At 39.3% G+C, this 21562-nt stretch overlaps 1 protein-coding gene across 1 annotated transcript in view; it reads left to right on the top strand.

The window, feature by feature from the left end:
- CPS1 (carbamoyl-phosphate synthase 1) overlaps positions 1-21562 on the top strand; it is a 53395-nt gene that overhangs the window by 6593 nt on the left and 25240 nt on the right. Inside the window, exons 3-8 of the mRNA XM_018565452.1 lie at positions 3163-3272; positions 5126-5270; positions 5905-5994; positions 8151-8207; positions 12517-12609; positions 16334-16423. Coding sequence (XP_018420954.1) covers positions 3163-3272; positions 5126-5270; positions 5905-5994; positions 8151-8207; positions 12517-12609; positions 16334-16423 — 585 coding nt within the window. The remainder of the gene's footprint in view (positions 1-3162; positions 3273-5125; positions 5271-5904; positions 5995-8150; positions 8208-12516; positions 12610-16333; positions 16424-21562) is intronic.

Genomic DNA, 21562 nt, shown 5'->3' on the forward strand with positions numbered 1-21562 from the left:
ATATATATATATATATATATACACATTTGGGGGATATTATTATTACTGGGTGTAGATAAACACAAGTTGTAGTATAGGTGTGTAAAACAGCCTGTTCATAGCAGAAGTGCTTATAGACACTCTTACCTTAACGTATTGGTTTACAAAAATTTAAAAACACATACCTAACGTAATACAGTTTTGTTTTACCCACCCTTCTGGGCCTACACGCATTTATTGGGTGCCTCTGCAGCAACCAGGCTGTTTTGCACACCCATATTACTTCTTCTACCCTGATGCCCCCTATTGGATTAAGGATGAGGTCTGTCTGAGCATCAAACATGTCCACAGACTGACCGAACAATTTGTGTGTAGACAAAGGTTTCTCCACATGGTGTAATGCAACTTCCCCAGGTGTTCTGTAAGGTACATAGTACTTGTAGCATTAGTATACCATAAACGGCCCTTCTGTTCATCATTGTCATGTTCCTTTTTCTGTTTTCTCCCACTTCCCATTTTTTTGAGAGAAACAAACACTACAAAGACACATGTTGTAAGTATACAGTACAGAAGCTTGTGTATATTAATATATACAGCATCTGTAACTGCAGCAACATTCGTTATAAATGCGCTGATGGTTAACCAAAGGCTTTCAGAATAATAGCCTGCTGAGCTTTAGGTTGCAGTTGCACTTGGGGAATCCTCAGCTTATCTTAGCTTAAATAAAACATCAATGTACTTTTTTGGGCTTTTTGCAAAACTGTGCACAGAAAATTATCATTCTCTTGTTTGGTTAAGGCAACTGATGTTTGCACTGTAGACCAAACAACAGAAACAGTGCAAACATAGGGGGCAGGACTTAGAGCTGGACAATCTTTCATTTCTCAGTTGTAAAAATCCCCTGTCATGGGTATATTATTAGTTATAAGCTGATTATTCTGCTTACTATTTGAACCTTTTGGAGTATCAGGCAGCGGTGTACTACCATCATAGACCCTGCACAACCCACCATAGACCTTGCACAGCCCACCTGAGTCCCTCCAGACCCCACCATAGACCCCGCAGAGCCCACCATAGACCCCGCAGAGCCCACCATAGATCCCGCAGAGCCCACCATAGACCCCGCACAGCCCACCAAAGACCCCACACAGCCCACCATAGATGCTGCACAGAGACTCTCAGGTGAGCTGTGCAGGATCTATGGTGGGCTGTGCAGGGTCCCTTTCCCTGCCCACAAGCTGTTCCTCTTACCTGCAGCTCCCCAACCTGCCTCCAGGACATGCAGCTACTTCCTCCAGCCTAGAGCCACTCGCAGCTTCTTCCTCCAGCCTGGAGCCACCCACAGCTTCCTCTTCCAGCCTGAAGCCACCAGCAGCTTCTTCTTTCAGCCTGGAACCGCTCAAAGCTTCTTCCTCCAGCCTGGAGCCACATGCAGCTTCTTCCAGGCTGGAGCGGCTCAAAGCTTCTTCCTCCTGCCTCGAGCCGCCAAAAGCCTCCACCAGCCGGCCCGCATCTCCCTTGGCCCCGCCTCCTCTTTCACCCGGCATCTCGCTGCCAGGCCCCACCAGCAGTGATGGTCACTGCTGGGCAGATTTGCATTGTATATGTCTATGTAAAGTTGAAGTAGGAGATTAATTACACTCATGTTTTTAAATCATAATGTTTAATACATTTAAATCATAATGTTTAACTTAAATGTGATATATTTAAGTATAAAATAGTGATTTTTGCTTCTACGTGTCTAAAATCGCTCTAAAAATAATGGACAATAATATACAACCATGCATTTCTTTAGTGTAATATACTGTAGATGTGGTAGGCAGCCCGTTTCACCTCATGTGTTACATCACATCAGGGGAGGGCTAAATAAATAAAAAAAGACAATGAAGATAAATACATCAACCTAACAAAATACATTTAATTTTTATTTAATTTTGTTTGCACAGAATTGCTTTACATTTTGTATGAAAATTCCTTTGAAGATCAGTGATGACAAATTTCTTATTTATAAGAAAAAAGGCCTGTGTCAATGGGCTTGTGTTGATAGCATGCTTTGACATCAGTTTGGGACTCTTCTGAGATCATTCAGGACTCATTATTAGGTGAATTTGATCTGCAGTTGACCCCCTTCTAACTTGCCTTGGACCTGTTTCAAGCGGGTTTTGCATTCCCTTAGACTTATATGAGTGATACAAGTGATACAAACAAAATGCCATTAAAACAAGTTGTAAAACATGTCCTGAACCAGTTGATATATTTGTGCTAACTTTTACTGAAAAAGTGATACCGCACATTGTAGAGCATCTGAAAATGTATACCATTTGAAAGTAGAACTTGGACCCATGCTAGAGTCATAAATAGAGGTATCAGCAGTACAGTGTACTCCCGATCTAAGTGCAGTCATTACTTAATTTACTAATGTTTTATAAATACCGCCCTGCATCAAACAATTGATTTTTTTAAATTAAAATGTCACTACCTTAGGCCCTATTCACACCGAATCTGTTAGTATCTGTAAGCATCCGATTTTCAATGGATGCCAATAGATGTCAATGGAAGTTAACCCAAAAAATGTGTGGGTGTGAATGAACCAGTTCACACCTCTGCGTTGCATTGCAGTGCGCAGAAAAAATGCAGAGCATGCTCTACATTTTTCAGTGCAACGTAATGCAAAGTCAAATGGAATGTCAATGGAACGGAATGCAAGTTAAAAAAAAAATATACATAGAAATGTGTCCACTCAAGACACGGTAATTAAAATAAAGATAATAAAAAAAAAAAAGCAATGCAATAGAATCAAATGCAACGGACGTCAATGGAGGTTGACATTGAAAGTCAATAGACCTCCGTTGACTTATGTTTTCGGTCTGGTAACACCAGATGCTTAATATCTGAAAATTGAAAAGGAGTTGTCATGTCTGTGAGATTGAGGTCATCATAATAAAGACCTAATCATGAATTAAATACTCATGTACACTAATGTACATTCTGACACAAACCCTATTCATATATCAGTGTTTTCATATGTTGTTATTTTCTGCAATGTATATATTGTGACCAAATTGAAAAGTGTGTCATGAATGCATTTTTCTTTTTGTTTAGAATGGGTCTATGAACTCATATACACTGTAAACTCTGTATTATTAACTATGCACTGATGATGACACATTTTGTTTTGTTTAGGCACAGACTGCTAATTTAGTGCTTGAAGATGGTACAAAAATCAAAGGATACTCTTTTGGGCACCCCGCATCAGTTGCCGGTGAAGTCATCTTTAACACTGGATTGGGCGGGTGAGTTAAACCTAAAATTCTGACTTTTAATAAAATAATTGTTTCAAATACTTTAAACTGGAACTGACCATACTAAAACCTACATTTCTGCTTAGTCTAAGAGATTATTTTTTTCCATCATACAAAAAGGCAAACAGTTTTGTCTTAATTTTGATTTATTCTAGATCATTTCATATTTTTTAAATATTTAGATCCCAGTTATAAACAGAGTATCATAAGAAAGATTTGACCATCTTACCCATATTATGGTTGTTCTTCCTTCAATTGGAGGATGTTGATCATTTGATAAATGCTTTATAAACAGACTGATCTGCAGGTTTGCATGTAGATGGCAGTTCTATTAGGACCTATGCAGATAAGAAGCGCCTGTGCGGTACTTTAATGGTTAGTTAGCATGGAGAGATGAAGGAGATGGTTGTAAGGTTTGAAAAAGAACAATAGTTTTTTTAATTGAAATTTTGCAGAAGGGTACGAAGAGGTGCAGGTACACCATACAACTGACCTGTGTTTTTGTGCTTTTTTAGTGCTTTGAAAGCAGGGATATATAATCCTAACTGAACATAATTTACTTTAATAGAGCATGGTATATTATAGTGATCTCCAGCAGCCTCCTTGCAACCACTTCCTGTCTACATGCATGCACTCTACAACCATTGCAAGTTATTTCTCAGGCTGTATTTTGTCATAATGACAACTATGGCCAATGCCTGAGCAATGTCCTTTTGCATGGCCACTCATATTGTCTAATGGGAGACTGTGTGATAGGTTGACAAAGCAGAAGACCAATTGGGAGTCAGCGTAAGGTACAGGGAAGTTGTCACCCTTGGTGCCGGAACAAGAACCTCCATGGCAAAGGCATCAGGTATTATTTTAATGAGAAATTATAACATGACAGGTTATGGTGAGGTAGGCAAAAGGAGCCAAAGAGCCTTCCACTGAAAAGCATTGAGAAACTAATCTTCTGCAGGAAGAAGGGATGGGGCAGAGACTGCGGTTGAACCCTCTTTGTGGGTTCTACTCTGAGTGAGGAATCTCTGCAGTGGGAACTTGAGATTGTATATTCTGGCGATACAGTGGGAGAACTGTGCATCTGTGCTTGGGGTGTGATAGTTTTGCATAGCATAGTTTTGCATAGAGTGGGGAGAGGTTATATCTAGTTTTTATTGCTGTCTTTGTCCCTGTTGGGAAGATTCACTACTCTCTTGTTTTGCTGAGCATTGTTACTGAGAAAGAAAGTAAGTTGTAGAGTTGTTCCTAGAACAGGAGGTAAATTTAACTCTTCCAATGGGGACACCTACTCTGGGAACAACTCTCTAAGAGGGGATTTCCTTTAGCATATTGTTATTCCTATGGGACAGGGAGAGAAAACAAATAACCCCAATGGTACATAAACAGAAAACTATAAGCTGGCAGCAGTTTAACCATTCCCTACTCTATCCAAAACGAAAGAAATGTTTTGCCCACACATACACGTTAGAGATGCTCTTTGCTGCTACATTCAAGACTGGAGGCAAAATTTCCCAGTGATAAAGTGAAAGCAGAACATATGCATGATATCATATAGGAGGTATGTAAGCTGCAGACTTAAAAAATATTGAAAATTACTTTTATAATTACGTTAACATATTGCAGTTTATATGGTATTTTAGTGATTGGCGTTATTTATACTGCAGGCAGGAATTTTTTCTTGAGCACTTTGTTCTTGGACCATCCAGAACAAAGTACAGCACAATTATACTGCATTTCCCGAGTTCAGATGGTCAATTAACCACATTACAACTCCATTTTTAGAAATGTGCTTTATTTCCTAGAGAGATTGCAGGTTTCTTTACTTTTCTACCTTGTGTCTCCAGATATGTAGAAGCTGTAACAGATCCAGGCTATCGTGGTCAGATTCTCACACTTACTAACCCAATAATTGGAAATGGCGGTGCACCCGACACCAAGGCCCGAGATGCGTATGGCCTCATGAAATACATTGAGTCTGAGAATATTCAGGTAAAAGGCCACCACATTTTTTTCCCAATTCTGAGTACTCTAACTCCTGTGAACTTTCTCTATCATTATTTGTATTGGCCCAGTGCCCAGGATAAAACCAATAATTGACACTCACTGTAAAAAAATACAGCTTGGACAATTTCCCGCTGTGATCATGCAAACTCTGCGTGACTCCTGTGTGCAGGAACTAACATGAGAACTTTGCACCAGATATGGTCAGTTGCAGTGTCAGCTTTATGGATGACCCATAGAAACAATTTACATATTAGTACTGACTAGAAGGACTATACTCTTTGCAAGGGCAGTATTTAGACATCATGTACGCCTTAATAGAGATGCCGCTTCACTCTTTGTGTCATGAGATTTTTAAGGAAAATTTGTATATGGCTTTCTGAACACTTTTATGAGATGTATTGCAAAGTGCAGGCCCAGCTTATGTCATTATAAAGACCATTGTGGCAACCACACTGCAATATAATTGTAAACACTATAAAACGCCCATTATGGGTTGTTTGCTGCTACTGTATATCTCTATTATTTTGAATATGCTATTAATACCAGAATAAAATTAATAATGCCTTAGCAATGTGTTACCAGCGATTACTGAGTTTTCTCATTTTTTAAATCTATTTAGCTATCTGGTCTGCTGGTGCTCGATTACAGTCATGAGCACAGTCACTGGGGGGCAGTCAAGTCGCTATCTGAATGGCTGCATGAAGAAAAGGTTTGTATCAGATCATTCTGAGGTTTGCAGGAGGGAAAAAAAAAAGAACACATGTCTTATACAGATTAGAAACATCTATAACAGCCACACAAAATGCATGAGTGCTTTGTTTGAGATGTTAGGGATTTTTCATTGTAAGGGTATTCATTTTGTGTTCGTTAAATAATTCTTTATTACACTTGGTACCAAATACACATTTCTTTAAAATGTATTATAAGTCACATTTTCTAAAAATAAGGGGCTTATTCATCATTACAGTAGAACTATCATCTTCCATTGAAGAAATATGTACTTCACCAATTAAATAAAAGTTCATCTACCCTTAAAGCTTTCTTTTAACCCCCTGCATAGTCCCACAAATACCTCCTGATCCTGCCACTGAAGGCCACCTAATGCAGCTTCCTGTGATGAGGTGAAAACAATGCTGCACTGCTCCTGAATTTAGAGCAGAGTTGAAACTGTGCCAGCTTGCACTACAGTGGGATGAAAAAATGTTGCAGGGGATGTGGCTATCAACATTGTCACTGTCGATTCACGAGCTTGTCGCTTATAGTCTGTAGTTTGTCAATCAGAACTTGGCTACACCTAGTCCTGTCCACTAATTTCAGGACTGACAGCACCGTTTCTGTTGCTGAAGTCCTCCCGCTGTGAGCTGCAGTGTCTGGGAGAGGGAGCATGTGAGATACAAATGAAGGAGGATTTGGCTCAGTCAGGGGAGGCAAAGGAAGTGTTTTTGTTTATTTCCTGAGGCTTGTGCATTACATAGTATCTGAATTTGGTACTTGTTTAGACTATCATATAGGCGCCTCTAGTTGTGTGTTAAAGGATAGTGCGTGGAGCCATGCAAATGATCCCTTTTATGTTCCAGTGACAAACTGTGCATCCATAACAAATGATACAGCCTAATCTTATAGAGACATTTTTTCCAGCAGTTTTACACATCATTATCATTATCTGGGTTTCTAAAACGTGAGATTTGGAAAGCAAAAAGAGAGCAGATTTAGTCAGGCTTAATAGAAGCATATAGCCGTCCACTAAGTCACTGAGCATTGCAGCCTTCTCAAAACAGAAGGTTTTTAGATGTCAGTTGCCTGTGAGTACTCTCTATTGGTGAGCTAAGAGTAAATACGCAGCTTCAACAATGCTGGCATCAGGTGGAGTTTATTTTTGCAATAGGCAACTTGTACAACATTGCCATCTTGTGGATAGTCTTTATTTGTGCAGCACATTTCATAACTGCGAGGAACAGAACAAAGTTACCGGGATCGAAGGTTTTTTTTTAAATTTATTATCAGCGTTGTTAAAAATCTGTTTCCCATCATCAGTGAAAAACAAAGTACAATCAGCCTATATACATATTGTCGCAATATACTAATTTAGAATAGGACCACTAAATCCAGAAAATATTTTGTGGAATAGGGTTGTTGCAATGGAAGCCAATTACTCTTTGTCTACAACCTCCTGTAATGAAACTCTAGCACTGCATATATACTATGCACTTATTGCAAGCATTGTTTGTCCTGCCATGAAATAATGAACAATAAGAAGTAACATTCAATTTTAGTTCACTGTGTTTTGGTCCATGCACTTGTACCTGTGCACTAACTGCTCAACTCCTAGCAATTATGTCAAGCCCTTATGCCTGGTAATGGAGCAAAATATTAGTTGTATAACTAACAACACAACAGACACAGAGGAAAATGTATAAATGTTCTAAATGGTTTTGTTTACTGTTTTCCTCCTTTTCCCATTTTGAAAGTTAATCTATTTAAAAAAACATTATTTAAAGGCAGAGTTTAGTGTTTTTATTCATTTGCTCTCTACTTTTAGATCCCACCATTTTGTAACAATTTTTCACATTTGGTTAAAATGTGTTTACAGTAATTCATAAACTAGAAAAGTTGAAATTGCAAACAACAACAATGGGATATGTAATTACTTATAATATTTTCCAGTCCTTCTCCTGATATAAGAGAATGCTGTGTTTGTTCTGGTCTACATATTTTTTCTCTACTTTTTCCACATATTAGCCAGTATTGCTGTCACAGTCCATTTTATTAAAACATTAGTTTCTGGTACCAGGAAGGTTATTCTATATTTCCATAAGATCGAATGATAAATCCTTATTAGTTTTAACCCATATTTTTCCTTATTAGGTTCCTGCACTGTGTGGGATTGATACCAGAATGCTTGCAAAAAAGATCAGAGATAAGGTACTCATACTTTTCTATATTAATAAAAGGATATTAGTATGTTTTACTGAAGAACACCAGTAGCAATCATATTTAGACATAAATATGTTTATAACATTTTGCTATTCTCAGCCACAGATTGATGTTTTGAAAAGAAAATCTCAGTTTATCACTTATAGAACCATTTTTTAAATTAGGTAATATTCTTTGTACAAATCACTAATTTTGCCAATTGCAAGTGGGAAAGGTACAAACAATTTGTGAGTATTGAAAATGCATAATAAAATGTGCTAACTGTAATAAGAGAAAACAATAGGAATGATGTGCCTTGCTCAACGTTAGTGGTATTCCAGAAATCTTGGTGGCAACATAAGGCTGCAAAAATACTTTTTTTCGACCGAATATGGAGAAATAGTGACGTGGGATTGCAGTTATAACTATATTAATGCATATCGCAGGAATAATCTGCTCTATTGGCTAGGGCTGGAAAATGACAAAAGAGCTTATCATGGCTTTCTGAAGAGGTCTTGTCTTTCAACAGAACATTGATAAGAGACCAGACCCTAGTCGGTTTAGTTAAATCAAACCTTTCAGCCACTTTAAACATTTAATTCTAAAAATTCTTCTTAACAGCAGGTATCACTGGGTGTCTGCTGTTACAATTATCAGAAATCAATGTTGTGTGTGCTTCTTTGATTTAGTTTAAATTTCTTACACGGGGGCCCTGACTTCATGGCTAGGTCCTCCCTGACTTTCAACCTCTTCCCACTCCACATTTAATTAGAACACTTTAAGGACTAGTAAGGGCACTGCTATTGGGAAGGGTTATAGGTAGGAGCCAGGGCTAATTCCATATGGAATGCCGAGCCCTTAGTAACAAAATGAAACTAGATCAGAGATGTGCACACAAGGTATTTAATTAGTGGTAATTAGAGGCACTTTGTATCAGATGAGTTTAAGCAAGATGTTTACTTTTAAATGTTTAAATGGTTGACAGGTTAACATGAACTGGTAAAGTAGTAAATGAGAAGTTTCTGGTGTAGCGTGCATTGAATATATCATCAAGGGCATATTTAGCACCAATGGGCGTACGTGAGTGTGGTGGAATGTGACTGGTAATTTAACTTACGTGGGGATATGTGCCAAACAGAACCATAGAAAAGTTATCTTTCAGGAAGAGGTTTTGTGCTAGGAAAGTGGAGGTGGTCGTACAGAGAGTATTCGATTGAACTGGTATTTCAAGAAATAATAAGTTATTTTTCAAAGTGCACTTTCAAAGTGCCCCCCTCCCCTGACCTAAGAAATCCGACCCTTCCCCTCCACAGATGCATGGTTACCAAGATCTGATGTCCACGGCCTCCTGTCTTTGTTGACATCCCACACCGCAAGTGCTCTCTCTCTTAGCCACCCCTGCACAGAAGAGCCCCAATACAAGTCTGTGGGGCTCATCTCCTTTCCAGAAGACCGAGGTAGATGATAGAGGTCTATTGGTCTGTACTGTTAGTTACATCAAAGAGTAAGAGAGAGACTTGCAGCACAGAATTTAAGCAATCCATGGAGGCCATGGACATTAGATCAAAGTAAGTATGCATCTGCTGAGGGTGGGAAGGGGGGAATCTGTTAGGTCAGGGGATGGGGGTAAAAAAGTGCACTTATTCTAGTCCCATAACATACCAATTACCAGTAAAGTGTAACTAAGGGGAAAAAATATTTTTAGTTTTGAATACAGAAGAGAATGCTAAAACTCCTGCCTAATAGGGGATCAACTACTGTTCTATGACAGGAAGTTAAGTGAAAATCTCTTCAAGGGGACGTCCAGACAGAAAAAGACAGTTTTATTTCTACCAACCCCTACTCTATCCAAGTAAAAAAAACAACAACTCTGCAGTGATGTAGGGACTTAAGGCTAGAATCCCAGAATGTGAAAGGGGACACAAGCACCCAACACTCCTGAAAGTGGAGAATGCTGCAGTGCTTGAACTAAGAGAAGAGGCTGCAGTGCTTGAACTAAGAGAAGATAGGAGCTACAGGCTGCCGAAGAGGTAAGTGTACGTTCTCTTCTGTTGCAGGAAATGGCTTTGGGAATTGTTTGGGGGTGACAAAGTTGCTTTTAGCAAAATACAAAACCACCATCCCTTTGATGCATTCTCACTGTACACTACTCCTGGAGTACTCCCACCCAGAGAATGGCACCTCCATTAAGCAGCATCACAAGGAGGTGCTAATTTTCCAAACTCAACACACTTTTATTAAATGGTTCAAAACAACATTCCGCCTTTAAGCTGAACTCAAGGTAGATATTTAACAAATAGATTCAGTTATGCAGTTAATTAAAGAATCAATATATGTATTTTTGAATGTTACTATTGTCATTGCCTTATGTCAGCCTCATGTAATCCCCTGTACAGTAGCACTAAGACTGGGAGAGGGAGGGGCAGAACTAGCAGTCTATCAGGTACCACTACAGTGCACATGCATATGCACGATAAATAGTCTTGCAAAAAAAGTCTGCATATATTGGAAAATGTGTATCTGAAAGTAAATGTTGCTGTTTTTTCTTCACCTTTAAATAAAATAAGTGGAAAATTGCAAATAGCTGCTTTATAAGATAAGTGAGATTCTCGGAGATTATATTTCCTAGAGCAAAATGCCAAACTATCAGTCTTTTAACCTTTACAAATTGGGCCCTAAATATATATCTTACATTTTCTTTAAAAAAAAAAAGTCTATTACATTGTTTTATAATTCATGTCCCAAGGTGATAATAGAATGCTTTGCAAACATTGCTTTTCATTTTTATGCTGAGAAAATAATTAAACTCGTTAGCTTATCTGCAGTTTCACGTGTTAACTGTTTTCCAGAGAGCTGCAATATTAAATTTAATAAAATAACACTAACCTTGGACTCCTGCTGTTCTATTGTATGCTAATGCCTTTCCAAGCAGTATTGGTAACTGACAGCTGCTATAACCTATTTCTCAAATTAAAGAACCCAATGTTTCTAAAATATGCAAATCAAGTTACCCCTTCAGATGAAAGAAGCTTGCATGTATGAAGATTCGGCAATATTGTCTACCTGTAAGAATATCAGGGTGCACAAACACCTGTAACAATGGGATGCGATTAAAGGGAATCTGTAGTGGGGTTTACATATTTCTTTCCTAGTGTGGATAATTGTTTTATATTTTCATTTTTCTTAGGCTGGTAAATATAAAATGCAGTTTATTCTCCTTTTGGGTCAGCAGGTGGAGCTTTAGACTTCTTTTCACTTGTTTACTTGGGTCTTCTTTTCTCCTTTGTTGTAAAAAGTATGTGGTTTGCTGAGCTCAATAGCGCAAGCTAAAACTGACCTACTCGTACTCGAAGGTACTCTGTGCTCTGAAGGTACTCTGAAATCTGAAAGTACTTAACCTTTTTGGTTTCCCATAAATAGACCCTGTCACTAACATGCAAAATTGCAGGTAAAAGCATAGAAAAATCAAGTAATTTAAATTCTTACCTTTCCTTTTTATCCACTTGCAATGTGCTTCTAACTAAATTTGACTACTCCAGAAAAAATCAGTTCCCTAGCGCAGTCCTCTCTCTCCTTGCACGTCATAGGGCTCTTCTCTTCCAGGAGTGTCTAATTACTGTCTGTGCTGGTCAAGCTCCTATGCCCCTCCTCTCACATCTCTACTAACCTTTTATATAGCTGCAAGGGGAGGAGCAAAGTAGAATACTATAGAGTGTCACTTGAGTTTCAGCTCTGAGTCTGCCTAAAAATGTTCAAAACAATATTAGGAGTGCATATTACTTCAGCCACCATAAGTGTTTTAGGGTTTTCAGTACAGGTAACATCTGCATATGCTCAGCTTGAATTGTCCAGCATTATGACAGGCTTTTTTAAAAAGATATCTGCAAAAAGAACTTCTGCAGGTGTAATTGTATGGCGTCTGCACTCTTTTTTTCTACATGTTTTAGGATTTTGCATCAATACAAAGCGATCAAGTTCTAAGCTGTACTCCTCACACTGGTGCTAGTAGTGACAGCAATAGATGGCGCCATGCATTATAATCATAAGTTGAAGAGAAGTCAACAGCAACCCACTGAAAGTGAAATAACCAGCTTGGATTTACTAACTCATGTGATGCATTGTGAAGAAATCCAAGCTGGCTATTTCACTTTCAATGGAGTGCTGGTGACTTCTCTTCAATTTAGGATTTTGTATCAGGTACAGAATGTCTTGGGGTTCCATATTTGTCTTGTAATAATAATCATCCCAACCAATGGGCACCTTTATTCATAACCATTTTTTCCTATTAAATGTGACTGAATTCTTTTTTTTTATATAGGGAACTGTACTGGGTAAAATCGAATTTGAAGGGCAGCCAGTGGAATTTGTTGACCCAAACAAAAGAAACCTGATCGCAGAAGTGTCTACAAAGGTAAAAAACATTTTCAGCTTCATAAATCATGATCCATAACTATTCTATGCTTGGTATTATTGGAATAGTCTTGATTTTCATTCTAATCTACAATAATCACGAATTTAAGATATGCAACCAAATGTTGACAAATCTGATATTGGGGAGCAAGTCAGTGAAATAATTAAAATATTAGTCACTAGTTAAAAATGATAACAATTTATGTAGTGTGAAGTTTCATTTATATTACACAAGCAAAAGTGTGACCAAAGAAGGACTTATGTGAGCACAATCTGCTGTCTGGTTAGTCTGAGCAGAAACCACAGTTGCAGGATATGTACTGTACAGTAGGGGAACCACAGTGCAGAGAGTGCAGCAATGTGGAGTGTATAATATACAGCACAGTGCAGAAAGTATATATATATATTTACTAAATTAAAATTTCCTTCTATGTATTTCCTACTATACCCAGAAAGAAATTCATGTTTTCTGTTCCACTCATGTGTTCCTTCCTTTCATAACCATGATTGACATCATGCTTTTGCCAGGATTGCGATTCTTGAACTTAGCTCCAAACAGGGGGGACGCACTACCCAATCAGTCAACCAGCAGTATGGTATCCGATTATGTAATTTGCTAGAGTATACTGTACTGCTACCGGCTTCCAAAATTGCAGCTCTCCAGGTATCATAGGAACTGAATTATATCCTTTCAGGAGTAACCAGTAATGACATTTTGAGAGAAAAAGGCAGTTTCACACACAGGAAAGATTCAAACTGGCCTGGACAAGATGACTATTACAGACATATTAAAGTCCAACCCTGGGCAAAAAAAAAAAAGTTACATCTGTGACTTCCAGCACTTAGGTCCAATATGGTTTTAAAAAAAAATCTCAACTGAATCTGCTGTCAATGTGATCTCCGGTGTGCATCTCCTGGTAGCAGCAAATGATAGTCTAAAGCTACTCTCTGTTTTTTTTACTGGTCTGGCTGAACAGTCTTGTGTTAAACGCTTTGCATTTTTCCATCACTCCTTATGCTGCAGGACCCTGTCTACAAAGCAGAAAAAAGACCTAGGACTTGGCCTGCCACATGACCATATTTTGCGGCTTTTAGATTAAAATATATAGACTGGGTACAGGGAGATGGAGTGGGAGTGGGAAGGGTTTTTTCCTCCCTGAAGGTGAGCTGTAAGTATTTTGTACATAAGGACCTTGGAAGATTTCAGACATTCAAAAAGGAATTTACTAAATGACTAATTTATAATATATTTAATTTTTACCGGCAGTCTGGACTACAAAGTCCAGACAGGGTAATAGACACGGACTTAGACACTATAACATTACAGGAGGACCTGGATAAAATAGGGGAGTGGGCATTAATGTGGCAGATGAGGTTTAATGTCGATAAATGCAAAGTAATGCACTTTGGAATTAAAAATAAACAAATGGGTTATACAATTATGGGTATGCCGCTGGGGAAGTCAGAAATGGAGAAGGATTTGGGGGTCATTGTAGACCACAAACTGAAAGGTAGTTTGCAGTGCCAGGCTGCTGTAAACAAAGCTAGCAGGGTCTTGTCCTGTATTAAAAAGGGGATGTATTGCAGGGACAAGTCTATAATTTTGCCACTTTATAGATCATTGGTTCGACCTCATCTGGAGTACGCGGTCCAGTTCTGGTCACCAGTACTAAGAAAAGATGTCCTTGAGTTGGAAAAAGTCCAGCGAAGGGCAACCAAACTAATTAGGGGTATGGAGGACCAGAGCTACGAGACGAGGCTACTAAATTTAAACATGTTCACATTAGAGGTGAGGAGATTAAGGGGGGATATGATTTCCATGTACAAAATGTTTAATGGTGGTAGCAACATTAGCGATAAACTGTTTAAAATTAACTCCGTTACAAAAACTAGAGGCCATCACCTAAAATTGATGGAAAAAAAATTCCAGCACAAGGGGCGAAGGGGGTTCTTCACAGTAAGATCAGTTAGGGTCTGGAACTCACTGCCACAGGCGGTGATTTCAGCAAATAATGTGGAATTGTTCAAGAAACTTTTGGACGATTTCTTAAGGGACCGTAATATACAGGGGTACGGGTACTCCTAGAATGAGATCCTAATAGGTTGGACTTGATGGACTAATGTCTTTATTCAACCTCAAATACTATGTAACTATGTAAAGTCAAATATTGTGCAATTTCAGGACATCATGTAATTACCCTAAAATCTTCTTGAGCTTAGCATCTCGAAAAATAGCAAATTCATATAGTTAGTATGCATTGTCCTGCCTTGGGCTGTATTGAAGACAACCCATTCAATCATCCCTGTTTTACAGTCACCTTAATAAAGGGCCCTGTTTTGTAATTTCATGGTTTATTAGGAAGGTTTGCTTTCTGAATGCATTAAGAGGCTGACACATTTTCACTTGATACTAGGCGCAACAGGAAGAATGTTCATAACTTAAGCTTGAAGGCTCTTAAAGCCATCTAGTAAAATAAACTTGACAATAATGAAATTTACCAGTGGCAATAATTAGCGGACGCAGTAATCTGTCTGCTTCAGTGATAAACAGCCGCTTAATATAAATCAGCGTGAGGTACATTTGTTTTCAGCAAGAGCCAAAAATTGATTTCTTAACATCTGCTTCTGCCTCTTTCACTAAAGTGCTGTTCATACCAATAAAACAGACTCAAAATATTTTAGCAGACGAAGTTTGGATGTAGAGATTATAAAATGTTTCCAGTTGATGTTCTAGGTGTCACACTTAATCAGAGGTTTCCTACAAGGCCTAATGGTCTGTTTAAATAGGAAATGCAGCAAAATGGAAATGGGCTAATTTTGATAAGACAAGAAATGATTCTCAAATCACTGTAACCCATAGCAACCAATTATAATCTTTATTTTGCCATTCAGGCTTGCCATAATATTATACACTGCATACTTGCACGTTATTGCAGACTTTCCCCTAGTTTATTCTCCTTCTGTAATGTTACGTCTGACTTCCTCATTGTGGCTCCATTGCCGATACGGCCATTCACTTCTGGTCTTCTTCCAGCCTACTGTTCTGAAGTGGTTCTCTTGGTTCATATAAACAATTATTTGACAGTTTCTACAGTAGAAATTCTGCTAGCTATTTGGCATCCCTTCTGTGCCATCTCAATGAACACACAGGGTATACCCAACATAATTAGAAGAGATCCTCTCTATTTCTGTGCTACTGTTTTGTGTCGTGGTCTGGCGATTGGAACTTTTCTGCCTTATTTTTGGAAAGGCTTTAAAGGATTTTTGTATTTTGCAAATTTTTCTAGACTCTTAGTAGGGTAAGAAGCTTTGACAGGGCTTCTTTCTTGGTTGCTCCAATATGAAAGTGAAGTGAGTTTTCACAAAGCAGAGGATTTGCTAAAAAGTTAACGGTGTCCATTCCTTTAGTTAATCAACCAGAAAAAAATTCTAAAACTAGTTAAGAATTATACCCATTTTAATTGGATCCTGTCTTGCTGGTGCTCTATGTGGAAAAAAACCCCAGTGTATGCATTACCATGGTCACATCAAAGGTAGCCCATAAAGTCCTTTTTGTTTACTTTCTAATCCTTAGGGTTAAACATGAATGGGGATTCAGGAACTATATTTAGATTATCGTCATGTGTTTAGGCATATATTAAATTAACTAAATTGGTTTCACACAAGAGCAAGAGCATGGAAGAGAAATGGAGATTTTTAAAAAGTCACTTTTTATGTTATTTTAGGAAGCCAAAGTATTTGGCAAAGGGAATTCTGTCAGAATTGTGGCAGTGGACTGTGGAGTAAAGCACAACATCATCCGTCAGTTGGTAAAGGTGAGTGTATTATATGCTGTGTTGAGTTGGATATTCCCTTTTTATTACATTTCCATTCTTCCTAGTGCCAATGGATCATATTGTCAAAGTTCATATAAATGTTCTACAACCATAACTCACCATAACTCACCATAAGAATGAATGAGAGTGCAGCGCACATGCATGAGGCCAGCGAGGAGGATTTTGACCATAAACTGTCCAATTTAGGCAGAGATGTCTTACTGGTTTATGGACAGATGAGTATAACATTTGAAGAGGGGGGGTGGGGGTGGATGGCGAGACTATAAAATAAGTTTGTGGTCAGAGTTACTTAGGCTTCCGAACCTACATGACCCCTACTGATACCAACCTGATGTGTGCCATGATTTTGTGGTCAGCGTGCCAAATAAGTGGGCACGCTCTAGTGAAGTGATAGAACCTGGGGAAGGGTGGGAGGGTCACGCGCGACCTCGCTGTGACGTGCCCTGAAGCTCCCTGTCTCCCTTCTTAAGGGGAGGAGAGCCGCCGCAACTCCTCCCACAAACACGGCCAAGATACCTTGGCCTATTACTTAACTGCACCAAAGGTTGCTGACCTGTTTTTAAAGGTAAAAGCTCTGGGGTTGTCCTCCCAATCCAGACTACCTTTCCTACTGAACCACTGCCCTGGAATAGTTATGCAGAACATAAATAGTAATGGGCCTGGGCTTGGTGCAAACCAGTTCACCTGCCACAACTCATTGGACTATATCGGTTACAGTTTTGGGGGGCTTGGGTGAATTCAGGTGAATTAGGTTCACACCAAGCCCAGGCTCATCACTAAATATGAATTCAGAATGTTCAGACTTCCCTGGCTGTATGCTTGTTCTAGGTCAGTGGCTCATAAGGTAATGTAGCCAGGATTGGAAGGGCAGCCTGCACATTTGAAAACAACATTTGAGTCAGCAATGGCAGTTTCCTTATTTTCATATTCACAGTTTTCCTTTAATCTGCATGCTATATTACTCATTGTATCACTATTCATTATACAGTATCAGAATGCACACAATCACAGGTCTTGTATAATAACAATGTCTACAGTTCCAGCATTTGAACTGGAACCCAGCACTGTCGAGGTTATCACCATAAAAAAAACAAGTTTTACTGGCAATCTGACCAAAGTGAAGGGTTAGAGATTTTTGAATGACACATTTTATACTGTGACCATGTTTGACCAGATGTATTATTTGCTATGGAGCAGGCCACAGGGGATGTTAATAGTAGGTTTGCAACACTATAGAAGCTTAGAATCACTGGTCTGACGCTTGTGTATGTGATTATAGACTCTGAAGTAGTGTGATTTCCACTAATACCTATTCTTTTACTACCATCTGTTGCCAAGTAATCCTAGTTATCATTTGGAAAAAAGGTTCACAAAAACTGAAAGGCTACAAAGGTTTATGGATTGCTAGTAACAGTGCATATTTTCTGGAGCCAAGAAAATGGACTTGTAAACAGGATCTTTTCACATACCATGCAACAGTGTGCATTTGTAGATTAGAAAATGTAATCCAACCAGAAACTGGCCGCTATGGGAAACTGTACAATTTTATCTGCACTTTATATAAATCAATACCCATGAATGCCATTAGCAATGAGATTGTCTTTTATTTTATTTTTATTTTGTTTAGAGATGCAGTTAATGTAAAAGAGATTAGCTTGTAAACAGTTGCTTCAATGTATGTTTTTTTTTTTTCAGCATGTGATCTTTATTAAGATTTTTTTTTTGCGTTAAACAAACAGGTCAATCCACAGTAAGATAAATGGAATCATAGATACAGGAATAATAACAATAACTGGAGACAACCAATTAACTGTAAAGTCATAACAGTGTCAAACAGGTTTACAATAATTTCACAAGAATTATAGCGTAGGCGGCAGGCGGGGCGAGGAACACAATAAAGGGTTGGACTGGCAGATTACAGATGGTATAGATGCAGTATTGGTGCTTGGGTCATATGATGGAGCGTTAAAGGACATCTAGTGCGCCCAAAGAGCCAGCGACCTTGGAGGTGAGATACCATTTTGTGTCTTGGAATAAGGAATCACCTCTTTAAGTCGTCCTGTGTCTAGTTCAGGCACTAGAAACGGGGTCCAAGTGCGGAAGAACTTTGCCGTCTGAGTTTGATTGAGGTGTGCGTCCAATTTATCCAGTGACAATAATTTGTGTAGTATGTCTTTCAAGGAAGTTAAAGAGGGGGGGAGGGAATGAGCCAATTTGTTAATATAGCCTTTTTTGCTGCTATCATACATAAGTGTTCCCAACGGGAGAGGTCTCGGAGGGTAGGCGTGGTTGCGGAGGTGGAGGCATGGAATAGGCAGAGCGCGGGTGTGAGTGACCTCTGGGAATCCGTAACGGAATTACTGTATGATAGGACACTGGACCAGAAGGACTGGATGCGGGTGCATAACCAGATCAGATGGTCTAAGTCTGGGGATGGAAGCTGACATTTGGGGCAGGAGGTCAACCAGTTTGGGGGGGGCGTTTTTGTAGTGGAAATTGAAAGCGTAGAATGCTCTATGGATCAGTTTAAACTGGATTTCTCGCCAGGATTCACAAATAATGGCTTTTCTGAGTGAGAGCCAACCATGTAGTAGCAGCTGCTCTGTGTCATCAAGTGGAGTCTGAAGGACTCACTTGGCGATATGTTTGTCAAGGGAGCAAGAGGACATAGAAAGCATAGAGGAACGTAGAGTGAGGCCAATGGAGGAGAGAGGCATTTTCTGTGAAGGAGAGGACAGAAGTCTTTGAAAGGGGGCAAGGGCAGGTATTGCCCCGGGAGGTGTTCACCTATGAATCGCGAGATTTGAGCGTATGGTAAAAAATGTTTGGCTGAGACACCGTAGGCGGTTTGCAATTCTGAAAAATGTTTACAATGACCTCTGGAATCTAGTAAGTCTTGGATGTTATTGATGCCTCTGGATCGCCTTTCTGAGAAGACCTTAGAGTCGTTCCCTTGAGGGAAGGCTGGTGTGGAAGTGAGAGGCATCAGAGGGGATATTACCCCAGGGAGCTTAAATAACTTTCTGATCTCCCTCCAGGCAATTACGGTGTCTCGCAAGAGAATATTACCTTTCAGGGGTGATGGCATTGCCTTGACAGGTGTATGCAGAATGCCTGTCGAGACCAGGGGGCCACTAAGCTGGTCTCTAGAGAGATATTCGTGAAATAGGAGGTGTCATGCAACCAATCTCTGATGTACCGAAATAAACTCGCCAGGTTATATGATTTAGTGTCAGGGAGGTTCGCTCCTAAGGACCCCGAGGGGAGTTGGAGTTTGTGTAATGCTATACGTGGGCGTTTACGTCTCCATATGAATTTTGAAAAAGCAGTATGTAATAAACTTGTGTTTGAGAAGGAGGGGGATCGTTTGCATGGGGTACAACAGTCTCACAAAGCTAATCATCTGAACCAAATTACATCTACCCAGCATAGAGAGGGGAAGGTCCCGCCAAGCATGCAGCTCCTGAGTAATTTTAGCGATCAGCGGATGATGGTTCAGATGGTAGAGATCAGTAGCTCTAGAAGAAATATGGACACCCAAGTAGATAATTGAACGTTTCTGGATCCGGACTGAGAACTCTGGAGGCCATGAGGTGGTATCTAGGGGGACGTGGGGCGATGACAGTAGGAGTTCGCTTTTGTGGAAGTTAATTTTTAGACCCGAAAAGGAGCCAAAATGGTGGATATGTGCTAGTACTAGGGGCACTTGGGAGGAAGGGTCGGAGAGGAGAAGAACTATGTCATCTGCGAATAGTGCAAGTTTAAGGTCATGAGATCCAGACCTGAATCCCGTAAACAATGGGGAAATGGCCAAGGATCTGGACAGAGGTTCTAGGGCTAAATTGAAGAGTAAGGGAGATAGTGGGCACCCCTGCCTAGTCCCCTTGTGTAAAGAAAAGGGTGCAATGTATGTTTTAAAGACTTGTTTATATGTAATGTTTGTAATTACATTAGTATATGGGGACAGCTACTGTATATCTGCTCATTACACACAGATTCTGTTTCTTGAAGTGCTACACAATGGCTGTGTTTCCTTTAATGCAAACCTGTGGATCCGCCTACACATTAAAAACAATGCACTTCCTATGTGGTTTATATCTTAATTCAGATGTTGTTAAAGGGACTCTCTGGGTTCACCTTAAATTCTATGGGGGCTCCATATAGCAAGCATCTCCAGATGCCTGCTCACATCCAAATATTGAGCACAGTATATGTTGTTGATCTATTGCTCTCCTTCATACTTTCCTATTGAAACTTAGGCAGCCCAATAATTTTTTGGTTTGTAAAATGGAACACCCAGGTTTTGAATAAACCCAGGTGTCCTAAACAAAAACCAATGATGTACACATAACTCCAGCCAAAACTTTACTTTCTAGTTTTGCATAGAGTGAAGAGAAGATCTTCTGTCACTATGTCAATGAATGCTCTCATTTATCCGGGTCATGGTATAGCTACTAGTAGTAAGTCACATTCAACTGGACTGTTCTGTACTGTTAAAGACATTATCATCAGTTTTAATGAGTGTCAGGAACATACCCTAGCATCTATATTCACACAGCTATCACCTATGTTGGATCATTTGTTTTTTGAGAGGTTGTTTTGTGGCCCGAATGAACAGATATTTGCATTACTCACTAAACTGCACTGCATATGCCTAGTTACTTTGCTTGTATTTGGATGTTGAGTCTTATGGATGTAGCTTCTGTTTCAATGTATTGCTTGACTTGGAAGACACAGGCATACAAGGTTTGTTAAAGTTCCTTCTGAGTTTTTCTGACACTCCAGCTGCATACAGGATTACTATCACTATTCTGGGGACTATGACATATGGGAAGACTATGACTATCTTACTCCATATGTTAGGTTTTTATTGCTGTCGATGTCTCTGTTTTGGAGCCTCTCTCTCTACCATTTTCTGTCCTGATTACCATTGTCGCCAGGGTAGAAAACAGGGAAAATCTATAATTTTACATCTGTCACTGGGCACATGAGGTGAGGGGAAATCTTCCATTGTGGAGTTCTGATCCAGATGGGATTCCTCACTTGAGGTGATTTCCACTGACTACTTGTTGTGACTTTGGGGCAGGGAGAGAAAGAAAATTTGCATTGTGGGAGCAT

Source organism: Nanorana parkeri, unplaced genomic scaffold (genome assembly GCF_000935625.1).
Source record: "Nanorana parkeri isolate BGI_ZX_2015 unplaced genomic scaffold, ASM93562v1 scaffold849, whole genome shotgun sequence".
NCBI classification, from domain to species: Eukaryota; Metazoa; Chordata; class Amphibia; order Anura; family Dicroglossidae; genus Nanorana; species Nanorana parkeri.